Here is a 24,259-nt window from a genome sequence, read left to right as displayed (position 1 = left end):
ATTTGAATTGCAAGTCAGCAGTTAGAATTGAAGGAAGCATAGGAAGATAGTTTAATGTTAAATCTGGTGTGAGACAAGGATGTACAGTATCCCCTCTGTTATTCATTATCTATAAGGTTCATATTATGAAGGAAAGTGGTATTAAACCTGATATCAAAATTGGGGATGTTAATCTCAGCTCTTTGCTTTATGCAGATGATGTTATACTGCTAAATAAATTCCTCTACAAGTCTGCAAGATTCCCTGACTAAATTGAATAACTGTTGTAATAGACATGGTATGAAGGTCAGCAATAACAAGACAAAGATAATGAAAATACACAGAAGCAATGAAAATATTGTTTGCAGATGATGCAAAGTTGACGAACCATGAAGAGTAGAGAAGATGTTGTGGCCTTACAAGAAGACTTGAATAAATTGAGTGATTGGGCACAGAAATGGAGATGTGAGTTCAATGTTGCAAAATGTAAGGTTTTAAAATTTGGAAAACAAAGATGGGATGCAGAATTTATGCTTGGTGAGGATATATTGTTGAAGGTGGAAGAAATAGTGGATAAGGATCTGAAAAATTAAGGGACACATAGCCAAAATTGTGAAGACAACACAAAGGCTTCTGAGAATGATGCGAAGGACATTGACTGTAGAAGTAGGGAGATTCTTGTTCGTTGTATAAGGCTTTGATTAGGTCACACATGGACTATTGTGCTCAGATTTGGTCACCTGGTTTTCAGAAGGATAAAGAGATGTTGGAAAGGGTCCAAAGGCGATTGACTAAGGTAGTTTCTGACCTCAGGAATGTTGAGTATGAGGAAAGATTGAGAAGATGTAATTTGCAGAGTCTGGTGGACAGGAGGAAGAGGGAAGATATGATAGAGACCTACAAGTTATTAAAGGGTTGTTACAGGATCAATGCTGGAGAGGTTCTAGAGAAAATCGTGGGAGATCGGGGGAAAACGAGGTTATCCCTGGAAACTGCATAAAGAGGGTGTGAGTAGGGGAGACAGGTTTTTTTCATGGAGAGTTATGAATGATTGGAATGCCTTGTCTGAGAGTGTGGTGTCTGCAGAGAATTTGAGTGTGTTTATAAAGCAAGGTATGGCGAGCTGTGTGTATAATAAAATGAATTCCCATTTGAGTCTTTGACTCCATAATAATATCGACTGCACTGTGAATGGAGAACTATAGAACAAGTAAAACATTTCAGTTACTTGAGCATGATTTTTAGTGAAGATGGTAAATTAAATATGGAAATAGACAACAGAATCAACAAAGCTTATATGGTAGGAAGTCAACTAGTTTGGATAAATTTATATGGAATAAGAGAGAAATTATTCAAAACACTAAATTAGCTGTATATGGCCAAAGACTAGAGACCACAGATATGAGTCATGAGAAAGATTATGGGTGTGAACAGATGGCATCAATGACAATATCATATTAAAAATGAGGATATTAGGAAAGAACTTGACATTGCTAGCATCCAGGAATGTGTTAGCAGAGCTAATCTCAGGTGATATGGTCACTTAAACTGAATGGGAGAGGAAGATCAAGACATAGGTGGAATGATACAGTAAAAAGTGCCTTAGATGATAGAAATATAAGATATGATAATGTTGGAGTCTTGACAGGTAACAGATTGATTTAGAGGAAAATTGTAGATAGGAAGTTAGTAATGATGTAAATTTTTCATGTAGTACTATCATATCCTGTACACCCCTTGAGGGTACATGTCAGGAATTTGATGATGATGATAATAAAACGTCTTTCTATAATTCAGTTTGTTTGGTGTTGTAATACCATTAATGAAGATTCCTCCTTTCTTCTTATCTTCTTGCTACCCACCCCCCCTTCCACAGCACTGACATGTTATAGGTTTCACAACCTTTCATGTGGAGGTTCGATATTTATGCATATAAAATCATTTGGCTTCCCTTCTAGCTTTATCTGCGAAGTGCGAGGAGGGGAAACCAATTTGTGTTTTGAACATTAAAATCTCTAAGAAGGTAATCACACAGTTTAGGTTTTAGAGATAAGCAGTCAATGATGTTATCATGGGGGAATACCAAATGATTGTCTGAATTAGGAGAGTAGCAAAGGAAGCTATAAAGTGAGATAAGGAAATCTCGATCATAAAGCAGAGATTTCAAGTTTGTTAATCTGGCAAAAAATGTCGTATCTGACAAAAGTACATGTTCCTTCCTTTTTACAGAAGGCTTGGTTTGGATATGCTGAAGATAACGTCATCAGGGAAGATGTCAATTGGGGTACAGTTATGAATAGCAGATTAGATGCCCAGCATCTTGGTGAAATAAATGTAGAAGTGGTTTTTATTAATGGAAATTTTGAGTAATTACTAATGAAAGAGCCATAAAGCTTCATTTCAGCGATGAAAAATTACATAGGCAAAGTGGATACTAGATCCAACATTATTTCAAACCCGAATGTTTGTAGAAACTATGAAAGTTTCGTAAGCTGACCTAAGAGCTTATGAGAATACAATCCTCGGCAACCTCAAGTTGCCTTAGCTTGAATTACTTAAAAGACATGAGCACTGCCCAAGAGTTGGTAAGGGATTATTACTGGAATATGGAAAAAAAAAAAAAAATATATATATATATATATATATATATTGAAAGAAAGCCAAAATAACACTGAAATTTCATAGGCAAACTGGATACTAGATCCAACATTAACTCGGTCGTTAACAAAAGCATTGACAAATAAATTAACAACTCAAAGAAAAATGGAGAGGTTGATGCTAGGCATCACATTAAAAGATAAGAAGCAAAACACCTGTATAAGAAGCCAGACTCACATCACTGACATCATTCTTTACCATAAGTGACTAAAATGGAAATGGGCCAGACATCTATCCAGAAGAGAAGGTTAGCGATGGACCACCATACTAACGAACTGGATTCCAAAAGGAATCCAGTTCGTTAGGGAAACGAGGCCGAGGACATCCGAAAAGAAAGTGGAGTGACGAATTGTCAAATTTTGTTGGGAAAAATTGATCAACCATTGCCAAGAACAGAGAAAGGTGGAAAGAACTGGAGAAGGCCTTCGTCCAGCAGTGGACAGAAAATGGCTGAAAAGAAGAAGTATTAGTGCATTTGATAAAGGTTTTACTGACCTGACAGCTGTTTGGAACGGGTTGATTCTCTTCAGAGATCAGGCCTGTTTATGTGCAAGAGTCATTTATCCAAAAACTCATGCAGTCCCTCAGACTGCCCAACAATGAATGACCTGAAGGATCATTTAACTCAGTGGTGGCTCTGCTCAGTGACAGGCTCACCCTACCACTGAGCAGAATGGCTCATATTCCAGGGAAATGCATCCACTGAGACAGATGTATTTCCCTAGTTTCTCCCAAGGCAGAACAAAGAAGAGAGCAAAAACTCTGGTTCAGTACTAAGGAAATCAAAATGTCAGAAAAATGTATTTTTCGAATATATGAACGCTTGTGAAGAGCTCATGTCTTTTAAGCAGTGCAAGCTAAGGCAACTCGGGGATGTCTAGGATTGTATTCTCGTAAGCTCTCTGGTCAACTTATGAAACTTTCACAGTTTCTACAAACATTCAGCTTTGAAATAATGTTGGATCTAGTATCCACTTTACTTATGTAATTTTACATAGCTAAAATGAAGCCTTATGGCTCTTCCTTTAGTAATTACTTTTACACAATGACCAAGAGTTCACTCACAAAAAATTAATTTCTCTGAAATTTCGATTTCCTTAGTACTGAACATGAGTTTTTGCTCTCTTAAGGTTTCTGCCTTGATGGAGTTGTTGAATATCTGGGATTTAGGTCCATTATGGTGGCCTGTATCAGGGATGGCTCAGTTGATAATTTTCCCTGGAATATGAGCAGTTGTCAGTGGTAGGGATGAGTCTGTCACTGAGCAGAGCCACCGCCGAGTTAAATGATCCTTCAGGTCACTGTTGGGCGGTCTCAGGGACTGCATGAGTTTTGGGAGAAATGACTCTTGCACATAAACAGGCCTGATCTCTGAAGAGAATTAACCAATTCCAAACTGCTGTCAGACCAGTGAAACCTTTATCAAATGCACTAATAAAAGGCAAATATATGGACGGTTGGGCAGCGCTCACATCTTTTAAGTAATGCAAGTTAAGGAAACTCGGGGTTGCAGAGGATTGTATTCTTGTAAGCTCTCAGGTCAACTTAAGAAACTTTCATAGTTTCTACAAACATTCAGTTTTGAAATAATGTTTGATCTAGTATCTGCTTTGCCTATGAAATTTGAGTGTTATTGTAGCTTTTTTGGATATATTTTGTAAATTTTTTTGTTGTATTTTTCCATATTCCAGCAATAATCCTTTACCAACTTTTATGTCTTAATCATGTTTCTCACCCCCCCCTTCTATCCATGACTGCAAATTGCATTCACTCAATCAGCCTTCATACTCAACATTCCAGAGACCAGAAACCACCTTAGTCAATCATCTTCGAACCCTTTCCAACATCTCTTCAACCTTTTGAAAGTCAGGTGACCAAACATGTGCACAGTAAATCCATATGCAGTCTGATCAAAGCCACATACAATGGAATCATAGCATCCTTACTACTATCAGTGTTTTTTGCATCACTACAATGACATGTGCTGTACTCACAATTTTAGCAAAATATCCATGAAATTTCAGATCTTTATCCACCAACACTGCAAGATCCCTATCTCATCCACCTCCTCTAAAATATTCCTACCCATCTGCACTTCCCAAATTTTAAAACCTTACACTTTGCTACATTGAACTGATAGCCTACTCAGTTACCCATTCACTCAGTCTATTCAAGTCTTCTTGCAAAGCTAGAACATCATTCTACTCCTCATAGGTCTCCCCAACTTTGGACTATCTGCAAACAACTGCATATTGTTATTCAAGCCTTTCCCAATATTATTTACACATTGAGATTAAAAAGCTTAAAATTACTTAACATTAGGAAAATAACATTCGATGTTTCTATCTCTGTACTGAGGTCATCATCAGGAAAAATACATACGTATAAGATACATGACACTGCACTATACAAAATTAAAATGAATCTAAATGCTTGTTAATTAATCTCTTAACCTAGCCTGACCTCTTGTGGAAAAAAATAAATAAATAAAAAATAAAATGAAATAAAAATAAAAAAAGTTAAAAGATAAATAAATTAAAAACGGAAATACATTAAACATTTCTAAACTCCTCTTGTATTGATATTTTCTTGCGGGCTTGTTCTGGTTGCTATAACAGTTGCAGATGGGGCATCCACATTCTTGGAATGATTAATCTGTCATTTTTGTTCAGGTTTGGATAATGTTTTAGCATTTCACAAGCTTCTTTGAATTTTCTCTTGAACCAGGTTTTGGTGCAGTGTAGGGACTTGGTGCCTTTCCAATCAATTCTGTGGCATATTTGGAATGCATGGTCTGATAGGCCTGTTTTACCATAGTGGAGGTATTTAATGTGTCATTTGTGTTCGTCTTTTCTGATTGGGATAGCGCATCCTGCTTCCCCCTATGTAACAGAGATTTACAGGTACACTGGATTTTATGAACCCCTGGGTGGGCTAGGTATAAAAGAGGATCTTTGAAAGAGCTAAATAAATTTCTTAATTTTGTCAGGGGTTTGAAGGTAGTCTTAATGTTGTATTTAAGTAGTATTCTGGCAATGTTTTCTGAAATACCTCATATAAAATATGGCTATGGCATTCTTGTAATATTTTTTGTTTTTAGTGGCATTTTTATGGAGGATTTTGTGAACAATTTTTTTTTTTATTGTAGCCATTTTTTTTTACAAATGTTTGGTTAATGATTTCAAATTCTTGGTTCAGAGCTTGTTCATTACAGCAAATTGTTAGGGCTCTGTGTCTGAGGGTGCTTATAACTGCTCGCTTTTGTGTTGGATGGTGGTATGAATTTTTGTGTATGTATCAGCTCATATGTGTAGGTTTGCAGTAGACAGTGAAGTAGACAGCCTGAGGGAAGACGTGACGAGTGTGTCTAAAAAAAGGAAGAGAGGTGTTGTTTTCGATTTTGATGGTGAATTGGAAATGTTTGTGTTGTTGGTTCAGGTGGCTTAGAAATGTATTTAAAGTTTTGCAGCCATGAGGCCAAATGGCAAAAATATCATCAACATATCTGAGAGCCAAACTTTGGGCTTCAGGCTGGCTGAATCTAGAGCTTGTTGCTCAAAGTCTTCTAAGTGAAAGTTAGCTATTGGGGGGGGAGTGACAAGCCCACCCATGGCCATGCCTTATTTTTGTAGGTAAAAATTATTTTGCCATCTGGAGCAGAGTACGTGGGCAAAGAGAACTGTAATGTCGGGAGGAAATGTTCTGTAAGAGAATAATAGAATCATTGATCGGGACATTAGTGAAAAGAGCAGTTATGTCAAAGCTTGTCAAATGCTAAAACATTATCCAAACCTTAATAAATTTAGTTTTAATCCTTTATCCAAGTGTGTGCAAACAAAGTTTGCGCCTGAAAGTATCTTCAGGACTGGGGTAAAGTGGTACAACACCGGGCAACTCCTTGTAAAGGTGGAGCAAGCTACCAACACTCCTAACTCAGTATCTCCCATAATGCAAAACATATCTCCTTGCAGATATGTATAATGTTATGCATTAAGAGAAGGGCCACTACCCAGACTAGTTTCGACCTTTATTGAGGTCTCCTCAGTGTTGGTAGCTTGATCCACCTTTGCAAGGAGTTGCCTGGTGTTGTACCACTTTACCCCAGTCCTGAAGATACTTTCAGGCGCAAACTTTGTTTGCACACACTTGGATAAAGGATTAAACTAAATTTATTATAGTCTGACCAAGTGAAAAATAAACTTTCAACATCTTTCATTATCCAAACCTGAACAAAAATGACAAATTAATCATTCCAAGAATGTGGAGAACCCGTCTACAACCCTTATAGCAACCAGAACAAGCCCAGAAGAAAATATCAATACAAGAGGACTTTCGAAATGTTTAATGTAGTTACATTTTCAATTTATTTGTATTTTAATTTTTTTTAATTTAATTTCATTTATTTATCTTAATTTATTTTATTTTATATTTTATTTATTTATTTATTTTTCCCCACAAGAGGTCAGGCTAGGTTAAAAGATTAACAGGCATTTAGATTCATGTTACCTTTGTATAGTGCAGTGTCATGTAGCTTGTATCTTATACGTATGTACTTTTCCTGATGATGACCTTAATACAGAAGTAGAAACATCGAATGTTACTTTCCTAATGTTAAGTAAAGTAATTATTCTATTTATGGAGGTCTCCATAAATTCTTCACTATGAATGCTGACCACCATGTAATCTTAAAAGAAAGAAAAAAATTCTCCAATCCAATGCACTAATCTACTATCTAACTCCATCTGTCCCAATTTAATTAACCAGCTGTCATGTGGCAATCAATCAAAGGCTTTAGCAAAATCTAAATATACCACCGTTTATGCATTCCCCCTTGTCAACTGCATCTGTCACCTTGTTATAATAATTTATAATAATAATTACAATAATTTTTGTGGAAATTTTTTTTTACATCTGCAATGACACTAGCATGTTTGATTATCTTTCCTGGTAAGTTAATGCAGAAAACTTAGCAGTGGTGAAGGGCTGTGTACAATGCCCACACAAGGAGTGTTCAGACTCAAAGTGTTGTCTTAACAGTGCCTGCTACTATACTATACTATCTAAAATCCTCAAGGCATGATTCAGCAGAGTGAGCGGCAAAAGAATTATTCACCAGCTGATCAGGAAACCCTTAGAAGCAGGATGATATATGTTTATATATCATCCCGCTTGTCATTTTTTCCAAAAACAGAAAGATATGCTTATAAGGCAGCAATACTCACCTTGCTATAGCCCCATTTATGGAAAGAAGCCATACCATGGGAAGGCGGAACTGACAACTGAAATCACCACAGATATAAATGCACTGGATGACCTAATTTTACATGAATTGAGCACTAACATAATATTCGAATGAATTTAAAGTATGCTAAAAAAGAAGGATAAAAACATTGGTTTAATTATAAACAAAATAATAAAGACAGAATGCACAATTGTGCTTGTTGAACCGACTCCTTAGCAGATGATAGTGCAAAGAAGAAAAGAATAATGGAGGGGGGGGGCAGTCAGTATGCAGAAGAGCATGCAACATTACATTAAAAGAAATCACACAAAAAAAAAATCTACATTATATAAAATCTACATCAAAATAATAAGTTTTACCAAGTAACGTTAACATTTTTCCCTCAACCATACATCAATCCATTGTATTAGTACTAAACATTTTAGTGAGTGAATTTAATAGCATGTTTATTGTATACTTATTGTATTAAACTCACTAGTAATAGAATTAGAAAGAAATACATAAAAGTATAATTCCAGAATAATAATAATACATTTAAATGATTTTATTTTAAAACATTTCAACATTTTATTAAAATCCACAGAGCTACTAGCTGAATTCAAGAGGAAGAATGAAAGAAAATTTGTTACTTTGGATCAAGAATGAAAGGATGAGTAGTTAAGTGCAAATGTGTATGAAAGAATGAGAAGTGGAAAATATCGGGGGGGGGGGGGGAGTTACACACCTGCACCATAACTACTGGATTAAACTTGCAAAAGTGCACTTGGATTAAACTTCTACAGAATACAGTATAAATAATTGGATTAAACTTGTACTAAGAAAAAAAAACATTAATAAAAATAGACCAATATTTTAGTGAAAATACTAAGAAATAACAAAATAGTTTACATATAGCCTCATTTCTTCTTCCCCCTTACCTTGGAACATTTCATGTGATTGCATCCTTCATTTTTTTGAATTGGGGATTTACAGTTTGGACAGGGTTTGGAATTAGTAACGAGCCATAAACAATTAGCAGCATCTTCAGTTTTAGAGCATGTGTTTTTCACTATGCAAGAAAACAAAATTAATCAAACTAAAATGAATAAAAATCAAAATAGTTGTACCAAAATGATTTTTAGCATATTTTAAACAATTTCTATCTGGTGACACAGTTTGTACATTCCTTGTCCAAAAGATATCAATAAAAGCTAAATAAAAGATAAATTTACAGTATGATATAAAAAGACTGAACTTTCATTTTAAAATTTAAAAAAAAGTATGATGGCTCAAGGAAAGTAATAACTAGGCAGTATGTTAGTTATCAAAAGAGAATTCTTTGTTGCCTTAATTTTAGTCGACCACACAGAAAATAAACTAGTTCATTAAAAAAATCAGGGAGAACTGTAGAAGCCCTAAGTTTCTCGAATATATTTTGATGATGCTATGTGCTGAAACACATACCATTTTTAAATGCATTCCCAATGCCTTGATTTATGTAATCAGTTGATGCTGTGAAATACGTTATTTCACAACTGAAAATCTATAAATCAAATACTGCGTCCCCATTTATTTCTTATGCAATTGCGTTTAAATAGTGTCTAAATAAATGCTATTAAACTAATTTTCTCTAGCTTAAAAAAAAACATATTTAGTCATAACATATTTAAATTAACATATTTATACATAAAGATCAAAACCGATTTGGGTAGTGGCATCCTACAATGCATAGTGTTATACATGTCTGTAATGATGTGTGCATTGCATTATGGGATACTAAGGCAACTGAAGTCATTAGCCCCCTGTATACAAATAGCTCAGTTGTGTAGTTACTTCATGTGCAAACTTTGTTTGTTTACACTTGGATAAAGGATGAAACCAAGAATACATTTGTTGGCATCTTTAATTTATAGTATAACCAAGATATAGATGTTGAAAGAAAACAATCTTTCAACATCTATATCTGGCTGTAATTTTTTCATTTTCCTCTGAAAAACTGTTTGTTCACCTTTGAGTGGAATTTTAACCTTAAAATAATGGCAGTAAGAGGCATGGTTCATTTTCAAAAATTACATCATGAATAGGAAGCTGCTCCTACATCAATGAATGGGTGCATATTTAATTTTTAAGGTACATTATAATACACAATTCACTATGTATTAATAATAAAATAACAGAACAAATACTTTCAGTTATCTTGGATGTGAAATATCATATGAAGGAGAAAAAGACATAACATTAAAAACTTCAACATTTTTCAGATTATAGGCCTGATAAATAGAACACTCAATCCAAATACACTTGGTCGTAGACTTTCGACAGACTTCCGTTCTGGCTAACAGGTCGTAAGTCGATCTGGTCATATGTCGCCCATATATTTATTAACAGTATTCTTTAATCTTTCTATCATCTTTATAATTTATTTTTATAATCTTTTAAATTTATAATTATGTATATTGTACATAATGTGAAAAATAATACTGTACATACTGTACTGTAAACACAAAAAATACAATCTAAAATTAATGTAAAAATTAATTCAAATGAAATTTACAAAATCAATTTTTAATCTTTGCTTGTGCTGGGTTGTGGATCATCAGGGTAATGTTCTTGGGTTGAGGTAGGAGATGTTCTCTTGATGTGGAACATGCTGAGCTTCATTTGAACAGTTTGTTTCTTATATCTCATGATAACAACGCACAGCATCTTGAATGAAACGTTCAACCTTTGTGAATCGTTCGACATTAGGGTCCATTGCTTCGAAACTGGTGAGAGCTTTATTCAGGTGTGAAAAAGAATCTGATAAACTCTTTCCAGTGAATTTCTTTTCTGGCTCCTCTTCTTCTTTCTCTTCTTCCTCTCTCGCTTTTTCTTCTGACACTCTCTGTGCTTCCAATTCAATCAACTCTCCATCCGAAAGTTCTTTTATTTCACAATTTAGCAACTCCTCTACGTCTTCTATTTCACATTCTAATTTCAGATTTTTTGCAAGTTTAACTATTTTTTTCTGTAATCACTTCCAGTTCCTCTCCTTTTTCAAATCCTTCAAATGTATTCGCATAACATTTTAGACACTTTTTCCAAATTCCCGACATACAATTCTTTGTTACACATTCCCATGCGGGTGAAATATTCTTGATACACTGAAGAATGTTGTACTGCTTCCAAAAGGCTCGCAAAGATAAATTAGCATCAGAATCTATTGCTTCAATGGCTTGCGCAAATGTTGTTCTGAGGTAGTGAGCCTTGAATAATGAAATAGCACCCTGATCCATAGGTTGAATGAGAGCGGCTGTGTTAGGTGGCATAAAAACCAATCAAACATCATGTTGAAGGTCGTCCAGATGAGGAGGATGGCCAGGGGCATTGTCCATAATCAATAAAATCTTGAAAGGGATACCTCTCTCTGCACAATATTCACGAGCCTGGAGAATAAAGCAGTTCATGAACCAGTCTTCGAACAGTGCTTGAGTCATCCAAGCTTTAGGGTTTGAACGGTAGTAAACGGGCAGTGTGTGCTTGTTGATGTGCTTGAAAAAAGAATTAAGAAACATCAATATTATATTGAATACAACAAACCTCAAAGTCTGGTCTAGCACAACACAGTATTAACACTACTCATAATATCCAGTGAGATAAAGCTATTCCCCTCCATAGATGCAGGTTCAAATATGAATGCCTTTTTAAAGAAAGTTGTGAAGCTATTTTATACCGACCGAATTTAAATCGAAATGATTCTATCTCTCAAAGATCTGGGAGACTTATTTTATTTTATGTAATCAATAAAAACCAATTATCTTAAAGATTAATTATTATTTTCTATCATTTCCTAGTATGCGCAACAATTGTATTTTAATAGGTGATCCACCGAATGTATGTTACTTGTATTCCGTTCCTATAACTGTTTATGTGACACTGAAGATGTACTATTAGTTTTAGTATGAAATATCTGTACCTTTATTAATTAAAAGTTATTACTGTGGTCTTACGTGTTCTTTTGATAATTGTTTTATTGTTGTTCTCCATATTTTAATAATTTCCTCAATATTGAATAGAGTTGGAGATAAGCTACATCCCTGTCTAATGCCATGATTTATTTCAATCCCTTCTATTAATTTATTACCTAACTGTATTTTTGTATAAATGTTGTACCAAATGTAATGGATATTCTTGTTTCTTCCTTATATTCCATAGTTTTCTTTGTGTATTTTATCAAAAGCTTTCTCATAATCTATAAAGGTCATGTGAGTCTCTAAATTAAATTCTCATCTTTTTTCAATAATTTGTTTTAACATAAATATTGTCTATACATGATGTTCCATGTCTGAAACCATTTTGTTCTTCTGAGAGTAGATTGTTTGCAATATTTCTAAGTCGTTTATTCAGGATTTTACTGTAAATTTTGTAACCTGTGTTTAATAAACTTATTCCTCAGTAATTTCCACAATCATCTCTGTATCCTTTCTTAAATATAGATATAACCTTAGCTTTTAACCAATCTGATGGAACCTCACATTTCCTCCAACAGTTATTTATTAATTTTAAGAATCTGCGATGTAAATATTCTCCACCATATTTCCAAAACTCTGTATTTATATTTATGCCATCTAATTTGGTTGATTTTCTATTTTTTGATAACTTTATTGCTTCTTTTAGTTCTTCCAATTTTATCGATTCTATATCAGTCCTGATTTCTTCATTACTACTTTCTATGTTTAAATTTGGATCATATTATAAATTCTTATAATATTCTATCCATTGTTTCTCTTGTCTGTTTCTTTGTTGTTTAATTTCCTTAATTTTTTTTAGGCTATATCTTGCCATCCATGTATGCTTTCTTCTATTTTATTAATAAATCTGTCAAAAGCATCTTAGTGAGCTTTCTGTACTATGGTTTTTTAGCTATATTTCTTCTGTTTAGTTTGCACACTTTTTTTTTTTTTTGGAGTAATTTGTATGCCATTTATTTTTCTTTTATTATTACGATTATTATTAACACCTGATTTCTAGAGTCAGACTCTAGTTGTGGGAGGTACACACTATTGCACACAATGCACATCCAACTGTGGATGTGCATTGTGTGTACACTGGCTTAAAATGATTCAATGTCTACATTCACAACACATTCAGCTCGTGCATTCCACTCACCAAGCATTCTCCATGCAAAGAACCTTCTCCTCACTCCTCTGCTCAAACCCTCTTTATACTGGTAAAAGTGTTGCTGAATGATGTGAAAATGGATGTGCAGAACCAGGGAAACTAGAACTACCAAGGAGGTGGGTGGGAGTGGATATGCAGACATCAGTGAGATTGTTGAGTGTAAGAATGTATATAATGTACCTGAGCCAGTACTAAGGACAAGAAATCGAAATGAGATAGTTAGAATAACGAATCAAGATAGGGGTGGGACAAAGGGACCTCTGCATTTCATGTATACTAATGCCAGGAGTATTAGGAACAAGAAGGAAGAATTTTTGGCCTTGATTGGCTCTTCCTGGCCACAGGTTATTGGCATTATATACATTCTTACACTCAACATCATTTGTTGAGTGTAAGAAATCATGCCATGGCGCTGATTGGATCAGTGCCATGGCATGTAAAACTGCAAGGGCTGGATGTCGATAGAGCATGGGAAGTGGTCAAGGAGCATTTACAGGAAGTTATGGCTGATTGTATACCTAGAGTTCGAATAGTAAAACAAGTAGAGGTTAAATGGATGAATAACACCATTAAGCTTGAGCTGCAAAAAAAGAAACAACTGTGGAGGGAATTTAAATTGAAAGGTGACCTGCAGGCACACGAACGGTATAAAGCGCAAGCCAGAAGAGTAACGAGTGTGGTAAAAAAAGCAAAAGCGGATTATGAAAGGAAACTAGCTATGCAAGCTAAAGAGAATCCTAAACAGTTCTTTCAATAAGCTGCAAGCAAAAAAAAAAAACTGTACACGGCAGAATGATTTTAAGGATTGATGATGGTAAGGAGGTCACTAAATCAGTCGATATATAGTGGAATTACTGAGCGAGCACTTTGCAAGAGTATATCATCCAAGTGGTGACATTGAAAAAAATGAAGGAACCATTAGTTTATAGAGGAATTGTGATGAATGAAGTGGAGGTGAATAGTCTATTACAGAACCTTAATGTGAATACATCTGTGGGATTGGATGGTATACCGGCATGGGTCTTACGCGAAGTGGCTAAAGAATTATCAGTGCCCTTGACCATGTTGTTTAATCTGAGTCTCGGGTCTGGTTTAGTCCGGAAGGTGTGGAAAGAGGGGAAAATAGTTCCACTGCATAAAGGAGGATCCAAGACTACTGTTGCAAATTACTGACCGATCAGCATATCAGGAGTCGTTGTCAAGGTCTTGGAGAAAGTAGTCAAGGGAAAAATACAGGAATGGATTGATAAAAATGAGAAACTGTAAGGACAGCATGGCTTTGTGAAGGGTAGATCATGCCTCAGTAACTTGCTCAAGTTTTATAACACAGTGACGGCTGCACTGGATAAGGGTAACGGGTTTACAGTGATACTGCTGGACCTGGCTAAGGCATTTGACAGGATACCACATGGAATTCTAATCCGTAAACTATATGGGAATGGATATATGGTTGGTGAGATGGATAGTTGGGTGGTTGATGGAGAGATATCAGAGAGTAATTTATTCTGGAGTAGAGTCCAAAAGATGGCCTGTGACTAGTGGTGTGCCGCAGGCTTCTGTTCTTGGACCGCTGCTCTTTGATTTGTTCATTAACGATATAGGGAAGGATCTAAGAGGAACAGTTCATTTGTTCGCTGATGATGCAAAGTTAGGTTAGGGCAATAGTGAATGCAGAAGATGTCAAAATCTTGCAGGAAGACCTGGATAGACTGGAGTTCTGGGCTAAGGAGAATGGATGTCAATTTAATGTGACAAAATGTAAGGTTATGCATTTTGGGGTGAAAAGATTAGCAGCAGTATACCACATTGGTGGAACTGTACTCCAGGAGATTGATGAGGCCAGGGACTTGGGAGTGTTGGTGGATAGGGAGATGAAGTTTAGGGGGCACATTGCAAAAGTGGCTAAATCAGCTCATCAACTCACTTGATTGTTGAAAAATACTTTGATGAGCAGAGACAAGGCTCTGTACCGAGCCTTGATAAGACCTCATCTTGACTACTGTGCCCAGATTTGGTCCTAGGTTTCTTCTTGATGGGGAGGAGGTGGAGAGGATCCAGAGGTGAGTGGCCAAGATGATAGCAGGTCTAAGGAATGAACCTTATGAGAACAGGTTGAAGATTTGGGGTTGCAGAAATTAGTTGGTAGGCGGAAAAGGGGAGATATGATTGAGACATTTAAATTGCTAAAGGGTTTCTATAGGATTAATTTAGAGGATATTTTTGAGATCAGGACTGGTGGTGGGAGAACTATGGGACATCTATGGAAGCTGGGCAAGAGTGTGGTTAGCAAGGGTGTTAGAGCTGGGTTCTTTACTTTTAGAGTGGTAAATGAGTGGAATAAGCTGCCAGAGTCTGTTGTGGGTGCTATGAGAGTGAATGAGTTCAAGGCAAGGATACTGTGAGAATGTCAAATAGTTGTGTGGACATGATGTTTAGAGCCTCCTTCGATGAGTCTAAGGACTCCCTGGAGTCGCCCGTAATAATAATAATAATACAGTATCCAGCAATGGCCCCTTGTTCTACCCACCCCACTCCCATTTTATGAAATTCTCTTTCATGTCTACCTGATAACAACCCATCACTAGATTATATGTCTCAATCATATCCAACTCTTCCTCCTATTCACAAGGCTTTGCAACTTATATTCTCTTAATTTGTCCTCGTACTCCACATTCCAAAGACCATTAACCACCTTTGTGAATCTTCTCTGGAGCCTTTCCAACATATCCTCATTATCATGAAAATCCAGCAACCAAATCTGTGCACAATAATCCATATGAAGCCTGATCAAGGCCTTATACAATGGCATCATAACTTCCTTATTTCTGCATGTCAGGGTCCTCTGCATCATTGCCATTATCCAATGTGATGGCTTCACAAATTGTGCAATGTGGTCTCTGAAATGTAGGTCTTTGTATACTACCACTCCCAGATGATCTCTCATTTTAATTCATCTCCTCTACTTCTTCTAAGTTTCCTCACCAAGCGTATACTATGCATTCCATCATTGCTTATCAAATCTCAAAACCTTACACTTTGGAACATTCAACTGACAGTTCCACTTACTCACCCATTCATGCAACCTACTCAAGTCCTCCTGTGAGACCATAACATTTGCTTGACTCTGCATTGCTCTCCCCAGTTTTGCATAATCTGAAAACAGCTGCATATCGCTAGTTAAACCGACCCCAATATCATTAACATAAAAATTGAATAACAGTGATCTCAAAATTAACCAATGCAGTACACCACTAGTGACCTTCCTCTTTTGGGATACTGCTTCCCATTACACAACTTTCTGATACCTATCTGACAGCCATTCACTGATCCAACTCAGAAGTCTGTTATCCAATCCCATCTGTTTCGATTTATATAACAGCTTGTCGTGAGGCAGTATATCAAAAGCTTTTGTAAAATCCAAGTACACCACTGTATATGCATCTCCCCTGTCTAGGATATTTGTCACCTTGTTATAGTACATAAATAAGTTCGTAAAACATGATGTCTCTTTAACAAACCCATGGTGATAACCACATAGAATACTGCTGTTATCAATGCCTTTCTGTATTCAACTTCTAACCAATCTCTCCAGTGCCTTCACCACAACTCCAAATATACTGCCAATTCCCTGGAACATTCCCTTAAGACATGTGGTGATATTTCATCAAATCCTATTGCCTTATTGACATAAACTATTTATTTCCTCAAATACCTCCTGCTCACTCACAGTTAAGCCATCCTCTCCTATGTCCTCTAAAACATGAAGAGTTGGTAAAGAAGACAAAAGTGCAGTATTCTTTAACAACTCTTCATGTAACTGATTATTACCATTATTCATCCTACTGTCTCCAAAGTACCTTCTTATTCCAGATTCACTCTTAAGTCCTGCATTCATCCATTTTACATCTACCTTATTGAGCCTTTTGGCCTTTGGAATACATTCATACATTGATGCCGTTATGTATTTCTTTGTCAGTTCCCAAGCAGCATTTATTTCCTTACCACTCAACTCCTCATTCCATGCTATAGCTCCAAGCTGTCTCTTAAGCTTGTCAATCATCAGCTTATATTTCCATTGTGTTCTATTTAAAGAAGGCAATTTCAACTAATAAATTACACAGTAATCATGCACCCACTTCGATATCAAAAATAAATAGTACAACACTAAAATTCAGGAAGTATTGCCAATTATTACCCAAAATAGCATTTATCTTTTCTAGAGCATTTTTCCAATACTACACACCTTACGGCCCTCTAGTGGTCAATCTCATTTTCTGTGTCCAATGTGTGTGTGTTCCACTTTTTAACATTTTATTTTTCTTTCCAAAGACTTCAGAGGATGTTTTATGAATTATCTTTATTAAAGTTTTCCATTCTTCTTTATCTTCACTGATTTGGGCTTATTTTAGGAAATCTGTTAATTGTGATTGATACAGCATTCTAATGCTTTCTTCTTGTAATAGATATACTTTGCATACTTGTTCTATTTCTTGTTTTTTCTTATTTACTTCCTTTCTCCATTTTGCTAGTATTTCTATTTTAGAGACTACTAAATAATGATCTGAAAAATATTTCACTTCCTCTGTAAACATGGTCATCTCTCACATGTGGAGCTAGTTCTGATTAGTAATGATATAATCAATTATAGATCTTGTCCCAAGTATATTTATTTATATTCCTTTTTTTGGAAAAAAAAAACAGTATTGGTTAGTTTAAAATTACTGAAAGTACAGAAATCTAATAGTTCTTGACCATTGTTATTTATGCAAATTTTCCCATATTTTCCTAAGACATTTGGGATTGAATTATTTCCAACTCTGGCATTATGATCTCCTGCTATTAATATACATATAGTCATTTTTATTATATTTATTTAATTTTTTTTGTAGTTCCTCATAAAATTGTTCAGAATCCTTTTTCCAGCCTTCTTCAGGGGCATATACTCCTATGATATTTAAGTAGCCTCTATTTGTTTTTAATTTAACTGTTATAATTTGATCATTTACAAAATTGCACTTTCGTATTCTATTTTTCCATTTATTATCAATTAAAATTGCCACATCACCAGAAGGTCTGACATGCTGGTCCACTCCACTATACAGCATAGTAAAACTGTCTACATTTTTAGTTCTTGGCCTTCTTTCAAGTATATTTGTTGCTTTAAGTAGAAGAGTACAGAATTCCTCTGCAATTCCTACATTAATTTTATTTCTCTTCTCACAGATGGGAACTATAAAAGTTCTACTCCAATCATCTAGAATTTGACCTTATGATCATGTTTACTGAATTACACAGTACAGCAGTATAAAACTTTTATACCTCCATATTTCAGCATTAATGATCAAATGCTGGAAGTTATTTTGTGAGAAGTCAGTTTGTGATTTTTTATCTGTTTTCTTTCTTTATTTATTTTAGAAAAATTTGTGTTTTATAGTATGACTGTTGATTTTCATATTTTTATTGTATCTGGTTTGTTTAATGACATATTTTTGAGATACTGCAATATCATGGCACCAAAAATGCACAAGAACAGCTACAAAACAGAATGCTAAAGTAAATAGTGAATTTGAGAATAGACAGATTTGTTCCATTTAAAGAGATGGAGATTCAGTTATAAAACATACAATTGATGACTATGTTACTAATTCAAGTTTTCTAGTGCTAAAATCAAAAATTTAACAAATGTAACTGAAAAACAGAGAAGTGATGGTAGTCTAGTAAGAGTAAATGATTTGAATTGTGATAAAAACAGTATGAGAGAGAGGATAAGAAAGGAGACCTATGATAGCAAACAATTTGATCTATAAGCTGTGTCGAAAGAATGGTCACAAGCTTTAGGATGTGTGGACCCAATTCCAAGGAAGAATGGATTTACATAAGAGAGATGGCTTACATCTGATGCATTTGTATCAGAAGTCTGGAGACAATATTTATTGGCATGAGACCTATGATATACAGTTAGGGAGGAACTGGATTGCGATGGGAAGAATGGTGAGAATCTGTGCATAAGAGCAACCAAGTTATGAATTCCCTTAATGATACAGTGCATTATCTGTATCATATATCTGTATCTAGTTTGGACATATTAAGTATGTACAAGCTCTTTACTTTATGCAGATGATATCGTATTCCTAAATAAATCCAGTGCAAGTCTCCAGGATTCTTTAACTAAATTGAATAACAGCTGTAACAAATTTGGCATGAAACTAACAGTAAAATGATCAAATTATGAAAATAGGCAGGAACACAGAAAACTTTTCAACTGCACTCTTATCAAAGACTGAATATGAGAGTTTTGAGAAAAATTAGGGAAGTGAACAGATGATAACAATGGCAGAATCATATTAAAAAAATGTAGACATTAAGAAGGAATCAGACATAGTTAACATTCAAGAATGGATAAGCATGGCAGGTTAGCCAAACAGGTGTTTGATGCAAAAATAGCAGGAAAAAGACTCAGAAGGAGACAAAAATACAGATGAACTAATGTAGTCAGAAATGCCCTAGAACAGCGTTTCCCAAATGGTGGATCACGACCCGGCACCAGGTCACGAAAACTAAATGCCGGGTCACCTAAAAGAACTCTGGAAAACCTAGGTGTTTCTTAATGAATGTTTATTTTCTTGATCATCTAACTAAAGTAATTATTTGGACAATAGATCAAGTGTTAACTAATAAATATTTATTAAACCTACTAGTTTCATCAAACTTTAGCTGTTAGGTGAAACAGCTCAAGTTTGGTGAAAAGTAAAGTTACAGAAACAGCTAATTAAGATATCTAAGAACGGCTATCCTGGTTAACTTGAAAGGGACAAATAACTGCCGTTCTTAGATATCTTAATTAAGAAGCAAATTAATGACCATATAAACCTATCAGTTTACAGGAAACCTACGAATACAGGTCGCTATCTACATTTCAGCTCCTCTCACCATTTTTCTCACAAACTTAGTGTAGTACACATGTTAAAGAAAAGAGCTGTCTGCATCACAACAGATAACAAGGACCTTCAAGACGAGTTAACATTGATATCTAATAATCTGTACTTGAACGGCTACCCACGAAGACTCGTCAACAAAATCCTTTTCACTGAACCACCATAAAGAGAGCAAGAGGATACTCAATATATCAAAACTATTGCGATTTCGTATGTGAGTGGCATCTCCAACAAGCTCGCTAATCTCCTCAAACCACACAAAATAAGAGTGACATTCAAATCTATAGAAACAATTCAAACTACTAAGATCTCCAAAAGATAACCATCCTTTCTATAAATATGCTGGAGTTTAAAATATCCCATGCTCATGTGGTTCAAGTTACATCGGACAGACATCAAGAAGCCTCAAAATTAGAGAAGGAGCACACTGGTTACGTCAAAAACAACAGACAAGACATATCAGGCCTGTCATCTCATTTTTCTACAACTAACAATGTCATTCAGTGAGATAAAAGCTGTTCCCCTTACATAGAAGAATACTACCACTCCCGAATGTTTAAAGAAGCAGCTACAGTCGCTCGCTCTGTTGATAACCTTAACAGGAACCAAGGTTTAATGCTCCCAGAGATATGGAAAATCCCAATTAGATCTCTCAACACACAGGAAATGAACTTCAATGCAACCTACAGAATGTTCCTTAGCAACAACTAGTTAATCATGTACACGCAATACGTGTATCACTCGTGTTCAATGCTATTTCAGTTTGCAACTATAATTGTTAGAATTTTACAGTTATTCATATTTGTGTAATGTTTTTTAACCAGTGCTTGTACCCTGAAGATGCCAACAGCAAAAGTTTGGTGAAACTAATAAATATTTATTAGTTAACACTTGATCTATTGTCCAAATAATTACTCTACGTAGGTGTTTCGTTTTTGGGTTTTCTTTTTATCACGAAACTCTAAAATACAAGTAAATAGCATTTAATTGGGACTAATGAATAAATAATTTAATTGATAGAGACGAAAAACGTGCTCCGTACGAATCTGCGTTGCCATTTCACAGTCTCTTTGTTCGCGGTAAAATAGCTCAACTAATGGCGAGGCTGCGCGATGGCAACCGTGCCACCGGCTGAATCGTTTGGTGGTCTGGCGTTTGTTTTACTTGCCCGCCACATACTCACTCTGCTTGTTCAGTTTGAGTTAAGCATTGAGAGAGAGCATATTTTTTTATTTACTGATTATGTGTACCTTGCCTGGTGGGTTCGGTTGAACAACCGTAATTATTATAATTGTTTCTAAATAATTTATTTCATTCTTTCTTCATCTCGCTTACCATTATCTATTTAACAGATAAATGGGTAATAAAACAAGAAACAAACTGTGCTGGTTACAACTCTTCGATTAGCACCAATGAACAATTGAGTGATGTACAGCCAGGCACAAGTTCTGAGAACAGCATTAACAAATGGCCGCACAATGTGTTGTCTACTACTCTTACAAAAAAGAACAAGATGTACTAGACCCGACAGTATTCTGAGGATTACATACAATTCGGATTCATCAAGGGTGCTGATGACATTCTGTTGTTATCTGTTGTGCGGTACTTTCAAACGAGTCCATGACACCTTCAAAGTTGAAGCGACATTTGGAAATGAATCATTCAAACTACAGTAATAAGCCAATAGATTTCTTTATAAATAAAAAGAGAAAACTAATAGCTACCAAGATGACTATGTCTTCGAATTTTCCTCAGGGAGTTCATTCTGAGAACCTTGTAATGGCTTCTTATGAAATATCAAAATTAATTGCCGAAACTGGTTATCCTCACACAGTTGCCGAGAAATTAATAGTTCCAGCAATGAAAATGTTACGATCTCGAATATGTGATAAAAAACAGGAGAGCCAAGTAAACATGCTGACACTATCAAATAACACAGTAAAGCGTAGAATCATGGAGATGGCAGATAATATCGAAGAAACTGTCATAGATCACTTAAAAGTGTGCAATTTATTTTCCTTGCAAGTCGATGAAAGTACAGACATATTGGACAATGCCAATTTAATGTGTTTTGTGAGATACGATTGTGATAATACAACTCGCACAGAATTTCTTTTTTGTAAACCTCTGACAACAAGAACAACAGCTGAAGAAATTTTTAATTTGATTGCAAATTACATCAATGAAAAGGGCACTGAATGGAAAAAATGTGTGGGACTGAGTAGCGATAGAGCTCACGCAATGGCAGGCGCACATGCTGGACTTTTTCCAAAGATCAAAGTCATAGCACCAGACTGTGTATGGGTGCATTGTAGCATTCACAGAGAAGCATTGGCCATCAAAAGAATGCCATTGCTTTTAAATGCAACTATGCAAGAGTGTGTACAATTTATAAACTTTACAAAATGTCATCCATTGAATTCAAGAATATTCTCTGCATTGTGCAAAGAAATGGGGAGTGAACATGAACATCTTCTTTTTACACTGCGAGGTGCGATGGCTGTCAAGAGGGAATGTTTTAAGAAGACTTATTGAAATGAAGGATGAAGTTTTAATGTTCTTAGACCAACATCCCCCAATGGCTAGGGATGTAATATTTGAATTCAAAGACAATTTTCATGATGTCAATTGGTTAATCAAGGTTGCCTACCTTTGTGACATATTTGATTTTCTGAATAATTTACATCTGACATTACAAAGTAGTAACATATTTAACTGTATTTATGTGCAAGAATGTAACTGTATTTAAAGTGCAAGAGAAAGTGGCAGCTGCAACAAAAAAACTCAATTTGTGGGTCCCGTCATGTGGAAGCAGGGAATTATAAATCTTTTACAAAGCTAACAGAATTACAAAAAGAGTATAATACGGATGAGATTTCAGCTGTTATCAAAGACATCTTCAACACAATACCACTGATGGATTTTTGGCTGTCTTGTCATCAAGAGTACCCAGTTTTAGCAGAAAAAGTGATAAAATTTCTAATGCCTTTTGTCACAACCTATAAGTGTGAAACAGGCTTTTCAACACTGGTTTTTCTAAAAAATAAATATAGAAACCGATTAGAAGTCAAACTGGATTTAAGAATAAAGTTACCATCTTTTCCTCCAAATCTGAAGTTTCTAGTTAACAAACAACAGCATCATACTTCTCATTAATAAATTACTTGGCTTTTGTTTAATTTCTTTATATTTTTGTAAGAGTAAATGCTTCTTTATTATAATAAAATAAATGAAAACTCTATGAACATTCAAATCCATTTTATTTTACCTATTGGCCATAAAAAGTTTAGTGGGTCACAAAGATGAAGTATTAAAGTAACCGGGCCACGGAAAAAAAAGTTTGGGGACCCTTGCCCTAGAAGACAAATATAAAATCTGACAATATTGGAGTGCTAATAAGTAATACACTAATTTGGAAGAAAATTACTAATATGAGATTACTAGAAATGTAAGTATAATCGTCTAGCACTGTCAGAGAATCCTGTATATCAGGAAATTGATAATAACTAAAACCATTTGGTTCTTATACCTGTTAATTACATTTTTCCAACCAGTGTGTCTTTTGTCGTTGTAAAAAACAAGTTTTCAGGAGGTAAAGCCTGCTATTTCTATATAAGACTAACTAACTTACCTTGAGGGCAAGGGTCATCCTTTCCTGAAGGGATTCAAACCAATGGAAGGGAAGAGTCTGATAATAAGAGTGAAAGATGTGATATCAGGGGAGCTTACTACATTAACAGGGAAACATTTTTAAGAGGGAAGGAGACAAAGCAGTGGACATCATTAAAAGTTGTATAAAAGCATGACAAGCAAGGAATGAGTTTTGTGGTATCAATCATGGTAAGAATGAAATGTGTGTCCAAGAAAAGAGATGAGTGCATGGAGTGTGAATGAATTTAATGTGCAGTATGCTGGCATTGTGGCAAATTATAGTGGAACACTTGTGATGAGTCTTGCCTCCAGGAAGGAGGTGCAGATAATAACAACAATTACTATGTACTGATGTTCTCAAATCAATGAGATGACTAGGTCAATTTAATGAGATGACTAAGTCATCTCATTAAATGTACAGTTATATAACATCATTAGTCACCAACCTCCTAACTACAATTAATAAACTGATCTCCAAAGAAGCATCCTGCTTTGAAACAAGCCAGTCCTGCTTTTCCTACCTTTCTTCTTTTCTGTTAACCATTTTCTCAAGATAATAACTAAAACCATTTGGTCATTATGCCCGTTAATTACATTTTTCCAACTAGTTATTATTAATTAATTTTTTCCAACCAACTTGAAAAAAATACACCTC

At 35.2% G+C, this 24,259-nt stretch overlaps 1 protein-coding gene across 2 annotated transcripts in view; it reads right to left on the bottom strand.

Moving 5' to 3' along the window:
* LOC150093130 (ankyrin repeat and IBR domain-containing protein 1-like) overlaps positions 1 to 24,259 on the bottom strand; it is a 424,458-nt gene that overhangs the window by 180,733 nt on the left and 219,466 nt on the right. For both annotated transcript variants that reach the window (XM_090413306.1, XM_090413307.1), the window contains exon 13: positions 8,797 to 8,927. In XM_090413306.1, coding sequence (XP_090269432.1) covers positions 8,797 to 8,927 — 131 coding nt within the window. The remainder of the gene's footprint in view (positions 1 to 8,796; positions 8,928 to 24,259) is intronic.

This window comes from Typopeltis vanoorti, chromosome 24, assembly GCF_054136105.1.
Source record: "Typopeltis vanoorti isolate ZY-2024b chromosome 24, IOZ_Tvanoo_1.0, whole genome shotgun sequence".
Classification (NCBI taxonomy): domain Eukaryota; kingdom Metazoa; phylum Arthropoda; class Arachnida; order Uropygi; family Thelyphonidae; genus Typopeltis; species Typopeltis vanoorti.
Note: the sequence above shows the minus strand (reverse complement) of the source record. Positions and strands in the feature narration are given on the sequence as shown.